Source organism: Myiozetetes cayanensis, unplaced genomic scaffold (assembly GCF_022539395.1).
Source record: "Myiozetetes cayanensis isolate MyiCay16 unplaced genomic scaffold, myiCay2020 scf10, whole genome shotgun sequence".
Classification (NCBI taxonomy): Eukaryota; Metazoa; Chordata; class Aves; order Passeriformes; family Tyrannidae; genus Myiozetetes; species Myiozetetes cayanensis.
Window position 1 is genome coordinate 7,895,880 of NW_026086605.1, and position 14,749 is coordinate 7,910,628.

At 39.0% G+C, this 14,749-nt stretch overlaps 1 protein-coding gene across 1 annotated transcript in view; it reads right to left on the minus strand.

Moving 5' to 3' along the window:
• Window positions 1-1,973: 1,973 nt before the first annotated feature.
• Window positions 1,974-14,749, minus strand: part of FHIP2A (FHF complex subunit HOOK interacting protein 2A) — a 34,194-nt gene continuing 21,418 nt past the window's right edge. Inside the window, exons 13-17 of the mRNA XM_050337150.1 lie at window positions 12,988-13,078; window positions 11,119-11,262; window positions 7,378-7,518; window positions 6,238-6,341; window positions 1,974-6,147 (exon numbers count right to left, since the gene is read on the minus strand). Coding sequence (XP_050193107.1) covers window positions 6,042-6,147; window positions 6,238-6,341; window positions 7,378-7,518; window positions 11,119-11,262; window positions 12,988-13,078 — 586 coding nt within the window. The 3' untranslated portion in view covers window positions 1,974-6,041. The remainder of the gene's footprint in view (window positions 6,148-6,237; window positions 6,342-7,377; window positions 7,519-11,118; window positions 11,263-12,987; window positions 13,079-14,749) is intronic.

A 14,749-nucleotide genomic window follows, 5' to 3' on the forward strand; every position in this document is an offset into this window, starting at 1 on the left:
ACACAAATGTCTCGTTTCTGCCATCCTCAGTGTAAATTACTAAAGGAGGTTTACACTCACCATCCACAGGCTCCCTGTGGATACCCTGCCTCGTTTCAGAAGTTATTTCAGAGAATTGTTCACTTTAGAATATAATGAGCTTCACCTTTTTGAAAATTAAGGTGATTAGGAGAATATGTTCCTAGTACAGAAACGGGGTTCTTCCCTTCACATTTCCTTATTTTTCAGTATGTAAAATGTTTTACCACCACATTTTACAAACCCCTACTGAGGGTTGTGGAGCAGAAAGGCAAAGCCAGCAAGATGTGCCTGCTTTGTCAAAGTTACAAGATAGTTACAAAGTTGTCAGTTCCACAGCACTGTTCTAGTAGATTCTATACCACCAGCAGCATTTATTCTACACCAGCAGCAGGAGTTTAATGAAACATAGCTCAGAATATATGTTCCACTTTAGCAAGGGCAACTGAAGCAGCCCAGTGAGGTACCACATTCCAAGAGGCATCTCTTTATCCTCACAGATGTGACTCCAAAGGCGGTGCCAGCAGCCAGTCCTACCGTGTAACATTTAACGTTCACACTCTCTTTTTTTTTGCATTCTCGAGAAGCTTATGACACCTGAAAACTTTAATCCACCATATGCTCCACTTGATTCTTAAACTGCTCTTCAGTTCTTTTTCTCACTGTTCAAAGGGAACCCTGGCTGATAAAGGATGCACCAGGAACACGTGGGTTTAGGCTGAAAGGGCTCATACAAGTTGTGACAGATTCACTTCACTGAGCATTAATCCACTTTAATCCAATTGGATCACATACCAAACTAGCAAAATCCTTGAGGCTTTCACAGCATCAGTTCTGTTAATATTTAAAGGTTAACAAAGTCAGTAGATCCTGTGCTATTTGTACCTATATTGAGAACTCTGGCTGCGAATTTGTAAAATAAGTTAATGAATATGAAGTAGAGACCACACACTGATAACATTCTCTTTGTTTGTTTTTTGTTTTGTTTTCTACAACAGGATGTAGAGCCCCAAAATCTTCTATCAGAATGCAAGTGCCATAAGCTTATCATGCTTCAATAACTCAGTCATTTCAAGGATATCAAAGTGAGAGAAAAATACAAGAAGATGCCAAATGTTCAAATCTGATACAACTTCCTCGCTGATTGGGAAAGCAAAGTGTTCCTAAATCTCTAAATGCCTCATGTAGGCATAGCAAATAAACCATCTGGGGTAGGAGATGACAATCTCCAAGACCCAAGAGGATGGGGGAAAGATGCAGAGAGCTATAAAAAAGCTGTCAAGTGCATCATCTTGCTGTAGCACTGTTCTTGTAAAGATGCAAGAGCACTTGCAGCTGTTAAATACTGAGGAGAAACAGCTTAACATCCAAGTGTATCCCTCAGAGGGGATCCTACAGAGAGACAAGATTTTTCAAAGGCTGATGAAAACCTGAAGGACAACAAAACAAAGAAAACCCCATAATAAATGCAGTTTAAAAATATATAAAAACATATATAACCTCCTATGTATAAAAGCCTTCCTTGAAGGCCCTGAAGGAAGAAATTATGCTTATTCACATATCTGACTGACATTTGTCCCCAATTCAATAAACTAATGTTGTGACTGCTGCACTCTGCACTCAAATGCAATAGAAAACCAAGGTCTTGACCAGCTGCTGCCTTTCTGGAAAGATATCAGGGCTCTCAGGAAAGAGCAGATGTTAATCTGTGCTCAGGATGGCTCCATCCTGGCCATTTCTCTCAGCTTCCAATTTTCATGGGCAAGAGCATGCTGATTGACTCCGAGCCCTGCACAGGACAGTACAGGTTTATCCCAGAAGACACTGCAGTGACAGACACAAAATAAATGAGCACTTCAGGATCAAAGGCATGATGTAAAATGCTGAAACATTTTCTGTCTCAAGGTCATCCATACAAGAAGTATTATGGATTCTGTAATAACAGAAGCAGTCGCTTCATTGAAATTAATTTATTTTGAGAATATCCCTTTTAATCCTCCATGCATTTTTTAGCACAAAAAGTTGAATTTTACCACAACCTCCTTCATAAAACTTAATGTTGTATGTCTGGTAATGTGGCTGTTTCAACAGTTCCTCACTGGAAATCCCACACCTGTGAAACCGTGGCAACACTGTTAGTAAGTGACCTACACAAAGTTTAATAGAAAATTTTTACTGAATATCCTCTGTTTAATGTAAACAAGGCAGGAGGCAAAACAAGGAGTATATATTTTATATAGTTACATTATTTTACAGGGCACAGTAAGCACGAAGGACATGTTTTGAAAACCCTGTATGATATGCAATATCAGGTATGGATTTTCCACGTAGCCCCAGGTCTACTACAGGACCCTTAGATTTTACCAAGCACTTTGAGTTAGTATTCCTTTTAGCAAGACAGAGAGCACTAATAAAATGTCATCTGTGAGATTACCCAGCGGGTTATGGTAGAAATTACCATGCATTACAAAGCCATTCCATGATTACTTGTGCCCTGTAAAACCAAGTGTGGCAATCTTTACACTAATCATAGTGTAAGCAAGCTCGGGATTCTGGTCCTTTTATATATATATATGTGTATATATATATATATATATATATACACATAGGTGATATACAAGCCAGACTCAAGCTGTGTATCAAGTCACAGCTTTTATATTGCACAGACAATATATAGTAAGAACATTACACAGACAGGATCTGAATACCAGCAATATTACAGTCATATGAGAAACTAAGGACAAACTTGTTCTACCAGAGCTAGCACATGGCTTATTACAAAATCTTCTAAATCAGAGTCTAAATCAAATACATACTATAAATGAAAAAAAAATGTAAAAAATTGCTTCTATTTACACACATGTGCATCAGGATTAAAATGTGGTTTGGGTCTGCTTTTTGAAATAAAAAATTATTCTAGTATTACCTCTTAAGTATTCCAATCTAATACTGGTGGGCCCTATTTTCTAAGGGGTAAGCACTCACATTTCCACTGACATCTGAAGGATCTGCATACGCCATGAACTCTTCAGGCCTTGTATTTTCTCAGGTGTCCCTCTCTGGGTAATAAATAACCACATACAGACACACATACACACATACACACAAAATGGGCACCTCAATGACATGCATAGATTGAAAAGGTGAAAACATGGACCTCAACTATCTTCTAACCTTGTTTTTTTTCAAAAAAAAAAGTGCATGAAAAGTATCACCACAAAAATAATGAAACGAGTTCCATCTCTTAAGGAAGATTAAATCACTTTTACAAAAATAAAGGTCATTGTTATCAGGTATGGTAATTAAGGGTTTGGAGGCAGCACTCACATGGACAGTTTAGGCTAAAGCAACTTTAAGGATTTGCTTCACTTCTATCAGGATGGATCCATGTCTTATAAATTTATCAACTAAATAACATTTGGTTTGCAAGGACATCACCAATGTCACCGGAGACTGTACAATTACAGCCTGAATTTCAGACTGATTATAGTTATATCTACTTCTTTTTCTCGTGGACCAGGTTAAGGAACTGTGTTTGCAGCTTGGCAAACTGTTTTGCATTAAAATGCCACAGAGGCATTACAGTGTAATGAGCTCAGGTATCAGTGAAAACAGCAATGACAACAAAAGAGGTGATGTTAATGCCTTCATTTGAGATCAGGCATCTCTTGAATGGCTTTATAAATTCTTATATTACTTGGAATGCTCTTGGAAGTTTTAACATTTCTCTCACTTTCATTTAGAGTAGCATTATTGCTTCCAGTTTCCACTGAAATTGGGACATTAGAAGTACTCTGGAGCATACACTTTAAACAAAATAAATAATGAAAATAGAAAATTTGAGGAAAAAGTAATTAAGGTCAAGCAAAACCAAAAAAGACCCAAATTCAGTAAAGTATCATTATTTGTGCTCAACAGCTTAACTTTGTTCATGTAAAAAATTGGAGTTTAAGGACAAAATTCCTAAAATTAAGCTTATCTTTAAGTGTTTTGCTGAATTGGGACCTTATTTATAACAAATATATGTATTAAACATCTCTCTGCAAAGACATCAATGTGTTCTAAACTATGTGTCAGGTATCAGTGAAGCTTCTAATGCAGACCAACTGCAATACAGATCACTAAAAATGATTTGCTGTTTTTAAGCTGTGTTTCTAAAGAACAAAAATGAAAAAAAGTGTCATTTTTTTAAACTTTCTCCTACTGTGCTATTTGGACATGAAAACAATTTTGGGCTAAATTCATAAGAAAAAAAATCCTCACCCAAACAGGTGAGGACGTAAAATATGCTTCTGTTTGCCAGAGAAATGCCACACTTTTTAAAAGTGTCTCAGTACATTGCATACAGGATTTACCTGCCAAAATGTTTCCCCAGTTCCAAAGCTACTTTCTCCAGCTGAACCTGTACTGGAAGCTTTTAGAGCAGAACCCTCTTCACTGGTGACAAGAATAAATTTAGCCCATTAACTGTGACGCTGCTCTAATTAACCTGCTAACTTAAAAGGCCTCTCAACACTCAGGTTCCATAAATATTAAAAAACAAGACCTCAAAGGCATGGATTCAGAGCAAAATCTGATCCTCTGGTATAGTCATGTAAATCCAGAAAAATTTGAGTGACTGGGTAAATTAGTCCATCACTGCATGTGAGCAATGAGGTCTGAAATGGGCTTTAGCTGTGCAAACGGGGCAGGAGGAAAGACAAATGAAGAAATACAATGTAAACAGGAGGAGTGAAGCTCTACCCTGCTCGGTAGTTCAAGGGAGGGGTCCTGCACACCGGTGTGAGAGCAGGACAGGTCTCTCACCCCAGACATCCAGTGTGCCTGGAAGGTTCAAGCACAGCCCCCCACACCTGCCAGTGCTCAGCAAGGACTCTCCCAAGTGCAGGCTGCCACCAGCAGAAGCAAAGAACACTGACGTGTCCTCCACTTGCAGTGCCAACACCTGCCCTGGGTGATGGCATTCACACTGACAAAGATTCACTGAAAGGCATTCCTGCATCCCACCTTCACAAAAAGCAGGTGCAAATTTTGGTCCTGTATAAATTATCAATGCTTTAACTGAGTTGGCATCACTGGGATGGTTAGGTAAGCAATAGAAACATCTCAAAAAATAACAGAATGCTGCCAATTTCCAAGGCACGGGAGATTCTTAAACCAATTCAGGCTATATACCAATTTAAAAGAAATTAAAAATACTGTTTCAGCAACAACTACTGATGACCTAGAATTAACCCCTCTATAAAGGGGACATGGGTCAAACAATTCTCATGAAAAAACCTAAAGCAAATCTAGTTATGCAGATGACCTGAGATCAACAGCTTGGAATGACAGAGACAAGCATGCTACAAACATGTACATTTCAGATATATTTGTTATGGATGTGATGCCGAATCAGGATTAATTTCATCAGTATTGATTTTATGTCATATCTCTTGAAGTAATCCACTGAGGAATCAAGCTCAGAGTTGTCTTTAAGATCCATCAAAACAAAAATGACCCCTCATTAACATATCCTACTGTATATGGATTGGTGAAGTTTTTGAACCTCATCATTTTTAATAACATACTTTGCAACTATGATTTCCTTTCATATCTCCAACTGAAAAGAAAAAGAATTAAGACATAAAAATGTTATAAAATTAATTTGCTTTTTAAAAGTAATATGGTCACAAAGTACATGTGAGCCCCAGAACATAAGACCAAACTCTCTAAACATTGTCATTAGAATAACCAAGGTCTGATGTCTGTGGTTCTTCATGCAGCTTTTGCAGCTCTGCACACAGTGGCTAGAAATGCTATGTATTGGTTTCTCCCAAAACGCCTTCACTCATATTCTAGGTCCATTTGAATCCCCCTCTCTTGCAATCTGAACATCTGGTGAAAGGAACTTGTTTTCCAGTTCTGCCAAACGTCCCCTTCCATTTTTTCCAGGAGGCACCACCTCTTCTCTTTGACTGTTGTCAGTGGACTTGTGGCTGAAGGGAGCCCGGCGGCTTCCCAGCCTGACCCCCCAGGGCTGCTCACGGCGTGGCCGAGGTGTGGTACTTCACAAAGGCGATCGCTGCCAGCTCCTTGCAGAACTCTTCCAGCACAATCACGCCCTCTAGTAACGTCATGTGGTCAATGCTGGGACAGAGAGAAAATTGCGGGGAGTCAGGACTGGTACACACAAAACCAGCCGTGGGTCTTGGACAATACGCAGCGTTATTTACTCACATGGGCCCTTCGGGCTCCAAGCCCAGCAGGCGTTTTCTGACCAGCAGCAGTTTGGGAGTGAAATCTGGGATGCGCTGGATTCTTACCATGAGGTCCCCGACGACCTGTAAAGCCCAATGCCATGGACACACAAAGTTACCACCTCTGCAGAGTGCCTGGCAGCAAGGTTAATGACAGTTTTGGTGCCCAGGACACAGACCCACTTCAGCCTCCTCACAGGGTCACAGAACAGCACGTGGAGCAGCTGCTCTGCCCCAAAAGAGGGTGCGGGAAGCAAAGAGATACAAATGCCTTACTTGCTGTTGTCACAAATGGCATTACTTGTTTTAATTATGTGGATGATTAATCTGTCTTAGTAAATGTTGATGCAGGCAATTGACCAGTAAATTTATGGGTTTAGGGAAAGCATAAGGGGAGAGAGTGAAGATTTGTATTTTTGAATGGATATGGCTGCTGGAAAGAAGGGAGCCAAGCCCTCTGTCAGTACTGGGCAAGCAGCATTAACAAGCTCCTGACCAGCTTAATAACAGCTGGTGCGTGGGGTAAGCGAGGGATTCTGACTAGGAAGATTGCAGTGTGACAGGCACCCAGCCAGCACTTCTAGGATGCAGGTCTGTCAGGAAGATGGAATCAGAGAGGGGGAGAAGGGGACTTTCAATAAATCCAGGACTACATCATCAAGAACAGCCTTAATCAGAAAAAAAAGACGTGCCTGAGCAAAGACACTCAGCCAGGCACAGGGCATTAAGGAGTGTTCGTGTGTGTGTATCAAAACCATCTCTTTCCCATCCAGGTGCAAACCTGTACTTGGCCTGTTCCCATGGCACTACCTGACTTTGCCTGCAAGTGTCAGCAATGTGACCTAGTCCAGTTTAAAGCAATGTCATTGCCAGAGGGAATACCTTGCATCTACACAATGAAACTAAGCAACAAAAAATTCTAAATACATGAAATACATTTTCAATATTTTTGGTAGAAAATCCAAAATCTTGACTCAAATCAAGACTTCAAGTATCTGCTTTCAGAGAGAAACCATTTGCCAACTTCAACTACCCAGCAACTACTACCACTAATTACAAAGTTATTAAATATATTTCTGCTTTATAGCCACATGTAAGTATTACCTGTGTGTTTACTCACCCTGACAATCACAGAGAAGAGAGACTTGCAGCCAGAGGCAAGATTTACATAAGGATCCAAAAGGTATTCATGTATATGAGGATGGGGAAACAGGGACAGTTTGGACAACACTGACGTAACTTGTAAATTTACATCATAGGGCTGCAAAAAAGGGAAAACACAGTGCTTAGTTATTTTCATGCTGGCTTCTCTTCACCCAGCTTGTGTTTATTTAACTACCAGAACCTTCTATACAGGGTTATGAATACAGAAAGATAAAAAGTTAGATCAGAAGACAGGTCCAATTTCTGCTCTTCACAACAGCAGTGATGTGATTATGACAGCTGAATATTAGATATTATTATCTGTAAAACTGCTACAACCACTTGAAGCTTCTGCACTCTTGTTTATTTATCGTAGCCTAAGTCCTCTTCATGTAAAACACTTTTTCAGCTAAACAAATAGCATGGAATCAGCTTAGATTAAACATCTGCTTGCTTCTGCTGAGAAACTCTGAAGCATATGAGCTCAGGAAATTGGCAGAGACAAATACATCTTTATGGCTAATATGTTATTTCTCCTCTGCTTCATTTTTTTTTCTGGGTAAGAAGCATTGCAGAAGGCCTGGTCATCTTGTGGCAGCATGCTATGGGAGATGAGACAGTCCTGGGCTGGGAAAGCAGCATGAAATTCTGAGCTGCTTTTCTACCTCCTTTCTGCAAATCAACCAAATGGGAGATGCAACACTGTCAGACACTGAATGATGCTCATCATTCATAAGGAAAAAAATAGTACCTAATTTTCTAGAAAAAAATTAGGACCTAGTATAAAGGACTTTACCATTCTAGTAAGAAACTCATTTCCATAAAAGTAAGTATTTTCACCACAGCTTCTATGTGTTCCAAATAGTTTTTTTCATCTTTGATTTTCTCATCACAGTGAAAACAAGTTGACACTTTATTCAGCCCCAAATCTGCAAACTGGTGGAATTTCATTCTATCTATTCAATGCCAGAACAGACTACATTGACAAGATATGGACAAACATTTCTTTGGTACATCTTTTCAATCAACCTTGTTGATTTAAGTGGATTACAAGGCCCTCATTCCATCTCTGTATCTGCATATTGGTAGTAATATCCTCACTGGCATAATCACATCTAGAAGAGGATGATTTAATGACCTCAAATTATCATCTCTATGCTCTCAAGTTAGCATCCCACTGAACAATCAGAGAACAGATTCTTGCCTCTTTCAGGTTTGGAAGAATCCACCCTCAGATTAGGACAGATAGACTTAGCCATGTCTACATGTCTAAGCTCGCATTAGCCTACTCAGCAGAGACCTGACACTTGATGCACTTAACAACACACAAACATCTCCTGCCATCTTAGATGCTCCAGAGTATCTGCTGGTCTCTTGATGGTTCCACAGAGGGTGAATCCTGCAAGATCTATGTTGTAACCACAAGCCTGTGGGAACAGCTGGGGCAACAGATACCTCAGTTCAGCCACCTGAGAGGAGCTCTCAGTCCATACAGTTGCACAAGCCGAGATGGTGAATTCACTTTGCACTAGAAGAGATCTACTTTTCAGCATGAGAGCTCCAGAGACTACCAGGGCTGTTTTCACAAAATGTCCACTGACTAGACATGGACACCTAACTAATATTTAGGTTCCTTATTCTTGAATTTGTTACCACACACTGTTGCATTGCAAAGTTGCCCTACAGATCTTCTGAAGTGAAAGCAGGTATTTCTTTCAGTCAGTGACAGTTATTTTTGTACGTGGTACTCCAGCAATAAATTCATCTCAATCTCTAACAAATGAAGCTTTAAGACCCTGGACCGGAGATGTTACAGGCAGAAGAGATCACTACAGTTTGAGTTATTATGGCAGAGCTACTCTGCAGAGAGAGACACAAATTCCTTCCATAAATCCATTCACTGCCTACCTAGCTCATCTGTAGAAGGTCTTTAGAGCTATTTGAATCAGCCAATAGATTAGGAAGCTTTGAAGCAATGAGCATTATCTGGTGTTCACAAGAAGAGAAGGAAACAAAGTAGTAACGGGTGCTGCATTGTTCAGACAGATTGCTGCTGTGATTTGAACTAATTGAGAGCATTTAAGGAAAGCTGCCTCTTCACACAGAGCTTTTATTTCTGTCCATATGTCAGCAGACTAAGTAAGACGGCCCCATTTCAGATAACAACCTAAAGAAACTCCCTGTAACTGAAAAGATTAAATGCAGGAAAATTTGAAGTTCAGGAAGGTTAAAAAAAATTCTTAGCAAACAGTCAGTTCCATAGAAATTTATAGTATTAGCAGGAGGAAGAAGGTAGTGTCTAGCAGATGGGGTACTTGAAACAATTCACTTCACTTGTGTGCCTCAGCTATCTTCTGCCAGAAACTACCTCAGTGACACCTACCACCTCTGCAAAGTTTTCTGGCATCATAGAATCACATCAGAGTGTTCCCCTGACCACTCACAGAGCTGACCTAAAGGCTGCTACTGGCTTCCTGACATGTTCCCCGTGCATTTATAGGTTCAAATGGTTCTTGTCTGCTTACGACCAGGAAATCTGGCACTACCACAGCCAATTGTTTATTCTGCAGATAGCTCCACATGCAACACAGGAAAGAATTGTACAAGCTTCTGAAACTGGTACAACCACATTTGTAGCCACTCCAGCTGGTATTACAGGGAGGGTACTCGAGATTTTCAGGACTCACTTTCACTGGAAAGGAAAAATTATCTTCCTGAAATAAAGCAGTAACATTGACTTGAGGAACATAAGCCCAGAGTTTAGAGAAGGCAAAGAAAGTCTAAGTTTCCACAAAGGGCAACCACCTCCTCACCTCCCTAAACCCTCCCTTTCTCCCCAGACAGTCCAGGTTTTCCGAACTGGCCAAAGAGAAACAAAGAGGCATCAGAAAAAGTCAGCTTCTTTTAATTCTTTTGTACTAATCTGGATCTGACATGTCACACCACTTTTTCGGAAGTTTTTCAGAGCCTGTCAGGTTTTACCTCATTTGTTTGCCTTTAGCAGATATATTTTTATTATTTGAAGATAATCAAACAGGAAAAAACCTACTTCACATCACAGACAGAAAACAAGACTGTATAGAAACTTTCACTGGTAAGTTTTTTAAAAACTGAAAAAACGGGGAAAGTATTAGCAGTGATGCAGTAAGTTCTTTTCACCTTACACAGTGACATAAACTGCTTCCTGAACAAGACTTCAGATGGAAGTTCACTGAAATGTGGCAGAAAGAAGACGTATCATATTTTATTTACTGCAATATGTACATGCTTTTTAAGTGTAAATGCTGTAAAATGAAAACAGAACCATTTTACAACAAACACTGTAAAATGAAAACAGAACAGAAAAATGCTAAGACTGAAGGATTCCTAAGATACTACCTTAGGAATTTCTAAGACACTATCTTCCCTTCATCTTTTATCTTAAGAATATACTTTCCTCGCTCAATTTAAATGATATTTCTGGTCAATAAAACATTCGGTGCACAAAAAGGTGGCTAACAAAGATAAGAGAGTTTTTGTTCTTGCTTTTGTTAAACTGATAATACTGATCACTGTAACATCCTGCAATCTACAGAGACCTGCACCAAGGACATGGGACATTACACAGTAATACGAAACTATAATAGAAAACTGACTGATGGGAATCCACAGGACCTTATCAGCCCTTTAGCAGTGATGAAAGTATCAGAAATGGAATTCCTAACCTGTTTTTTCTTACCTGGTCAAGAATCCTGCCCATTCTTTCAAAGAGGACTTTCAAGAAGTGTCCTTCAAAAAATGACGCTTCGAAATTGCACTTTTCCAAAGATTTGGGAGATGAAGGCCACTCCCACCGTAAGCAAATGACACAATAATCCCGGAACTAGAAAAAAGTAGTTAGGAAAACAGACCTAAATCTCCATGGAAACAATTTAATTTCCTTTGAATAGTACATACACCTTAAAATTATAATCTGTAGCTACATGAAAGCTCTGAGCTCAAAAAGAACAGTCATTGTAAACACTATCAGCAGGTACCTCATTTTCTTTTTGACGTTCCTGCTATTAAGGTAGCTTGAGAAACAACCAGTGGAGAACAGAGCTCCCAAAAAGCAGCTGGGGCCAAAGCACAAAGCAAAGCCAACAATACACATCCTGATCAGGGTCCTTCTAAAGCAGGAATTGCATTCTTACACATTCTTCTTGCCAGTACATTACCACATTTTAACTACATTATGTGTAGTTTTTCTTGCTACCCAAACTGTGTTGTTCCCTAATTCCCAGGACAGGAAAGGCCTGTGTATATGCAAATATATATACATATATATTTTCACACAAATTAAGAGAACTTCAGGGTTTCCTCTTGCCTCTTTTTGTTTCCTATCTCTCCTAACAGTCTTTCTCAACCTCTGTCCCTCATTTACTGCCTGATGTTTCACTTTCAAGGAATTATACCTTGAAAGGAGCATATGTTATAGCAGAAAAAATAAGGAACACAGGAACAAACAGAAGCAAAAGAGAGAGAAAACAGAAATTCTGCACTGCATGTAGCCTACCTACCTGTGCAGCCTTCCAGGAACAGAAATACGGAAGCAGAACAGCTATTTGGAAGTAATAACAGCAATAGGCAGGGCTATTCTTAGGGGGGAAATATTTTAACAGTAGCCATATCATTGTCAGGAAGTGACAGAAACCAATTCTGCTCTCTAATAAATTCCAGAATACTCTTTTTCCCAAGGCACGAAAGAAAGACAAAGATGATAAGTGGTTTCTGGCATCCAAGAATAGAAGATAGGGGAATTTTACATCAACCCTTGTTTCCTTATTCTCTATTTTCTATTCCCTATTCCCTTTCTTTTCAGGAGAGATTACTTCAGGAGATAAAGCAATATAATAAATACAGAAATTTGAGCTTCCCATCTTAAACTGCTGATAACATAATTCCAAGGTTATGGAATTTTTGAATTACCTACCAAATATAGCTCTCGGTTACTCTGCTCCTTTGCATAATTTTTTCTATTTTAGAAGATTCACAGGACTTCAATATGAAAGCTGCAAACAGGGATTGTCCTCTGACCAAGGAAACTTTATATTATATTTGTAAAAATAAAACTTGCATTTATTTCAAAGCAGTAAACCATAAAGCTTTCCCTAGCTACCCAACCTCCCAACTTCCAACCTGAATGCCTTAGGCTGCACATTCCCCGTGATGAGCTTTTATTTTCAAAGTCCCAGATTGCATAACTCCTATGCAGCATTTTAATTTCTCTTTAGTTCTTTCAAACAGCTTGGCAGGCAATTCTCCAAGAGAATGCAGATAAATGCAAAAGCAAATTAAGAATCTTTCCACGGTTCAGATTTTCTCTCACTGTATTTGTTATATGAATATTAATGCATTTAATGTCATCCATTACTCCCCCTAGAGCTATACAAGGTGAATTCATCATCAAAAGATCTCCAAAGGTAAATTTTCATTAGAAAACGAAAATTGAATTTCCCCACCTTTCCTTACCAAAAGATGCATTTATTAGGACTATTTACAGAACCATTTGTATATTCTCATAAGCATTTCAAATTCTTAAGGACCAAGCAGGACTTCACTGACTTACTTGTCTGTGGGCATCTCTGAGGTAAGTATCATAACCTGTACCCTCCACGTGGTATGAAGACTTTGCTTCATCAGGTACAAGACAGAGAAAACTAAAGAGAACAAAAGTACATTAATGAGTATCTCTATTCCACAGAGCACTGATCAATACTTTTTCATAATCTGTACCAGTGTACACAATGCTGAATTGTCTGGCCAATTAATCCACAGACTCTACCATAACTCTACCTTAGGAACAGAGACTACAAAATCTATTTAGGCATATCTATTCCAACTAGTGTTTGCAATAACAAGACATATATACTTCAGAACTTTTGTATCTAACACTGGAGGTAAAATCCTCAGTGGAAGCATTTTCTCAGAATCAGCAGACAGAATGGAGATGAAAAGGAATATTCATAACCAGGTCAAGTATTTGCTAAAGGCCAGACTCCATCTTACCAGAAGTAAAAAAAACATATACTTGGGAATAAACAAGTCAAAAAAAAAGGAGAATTACAGGTAAAATTCTTCTAAACCTACTTCATAGGCAGCTTTACTTACCATAATTTGCTGTGGTAAAAAATTAACATCTAAGACATACAGGAGTGTTTGCACATAAATGCCCCAGTTAAAAATATAACTGAATTGCCTTTACCAGGTATGTAGTGTAAATACTGTATGTCCTTATTACTTCACCAATATCTGACCTAAAATGCACCATGAAATTTTGAATCATATTAATAACTGTCTTGAAAAAAATATAAAAATTAGAACCACTGCAATTTCTGGACAACAAAAAAAACCCTCAGTCTTTGGACCTTGATTACAAATTTCAGCTTTTTCCACACCCCAAGAACTGCTGGATGCTCCAGTAAGATTTTTATGCAGAAATATGCAGTAGCTGACTTTTTATGTGGAGTTCATCTTATCTGAAAAAATATAAATTTGCAAAACACTGCAAATCCTGAAAAAAATTGTATTCACTGATGGGGATTACACGAGATGAATTTAGGAGAACATTCTTTGTCTCTTTGCTCCAAACCATGTCCACCACAAACCATATATATAGCAGTACTGGGGGAAAGAGGGCAAGAAGTGACAATGCCTTTCTGTCCTGACTGTCCCAGGGCTGTTTGTTTCCTTTGGCCAACACCTCTGATTATTTCTGGGTAAGCAGACAGGTCAGCTCTGATACACCAGTGCTGCCTTGCTACCATGTCTTCACAGAGCAAACAGCCTTTGTCCTAATATTAGTTCCTAAGAGAATTACCATCCCTAAGTTGCTTAGAGCAGAGCTTGCCCTCTTTGTGATATCCAATTTGCAGTATGACTGAGGCACTGAGGTGTGTTACAGGTGACAGAGGTGCCCCCTCATTTTCAGGGAACAGGAGGTTATCTCCAGCATGGCAATTATTTACTTTCATGTATGTGTTTAAGGAACCTTAGGAAGCTTTGAGTTTTGCATTTTTTTCCTAAAAAGTTTATGGCAAGACTCCCCAGATTTGTCCAGGAAGGTCAAGTCCTGGAATAGCAATTATTTCTGTGAAAAGCAAGTTTTGTAATCAACGAGGCCTTCACAGTGAATTCCAAGTATTCAACTAGACCATTAGCTGCAAAGTTCTTCAATTTTTCTCATTTACATGGAATTATTTTTACTTATGCAAGCTCTAATCTTTCAGAAGTAGCTTTCTGATAAAATGCCACATAATTTCCTTCTGTGGAGTCATTTTCCCAGCTGGCACAGAATAACATCCATTACAGAGTACATTTAATTTGCACAG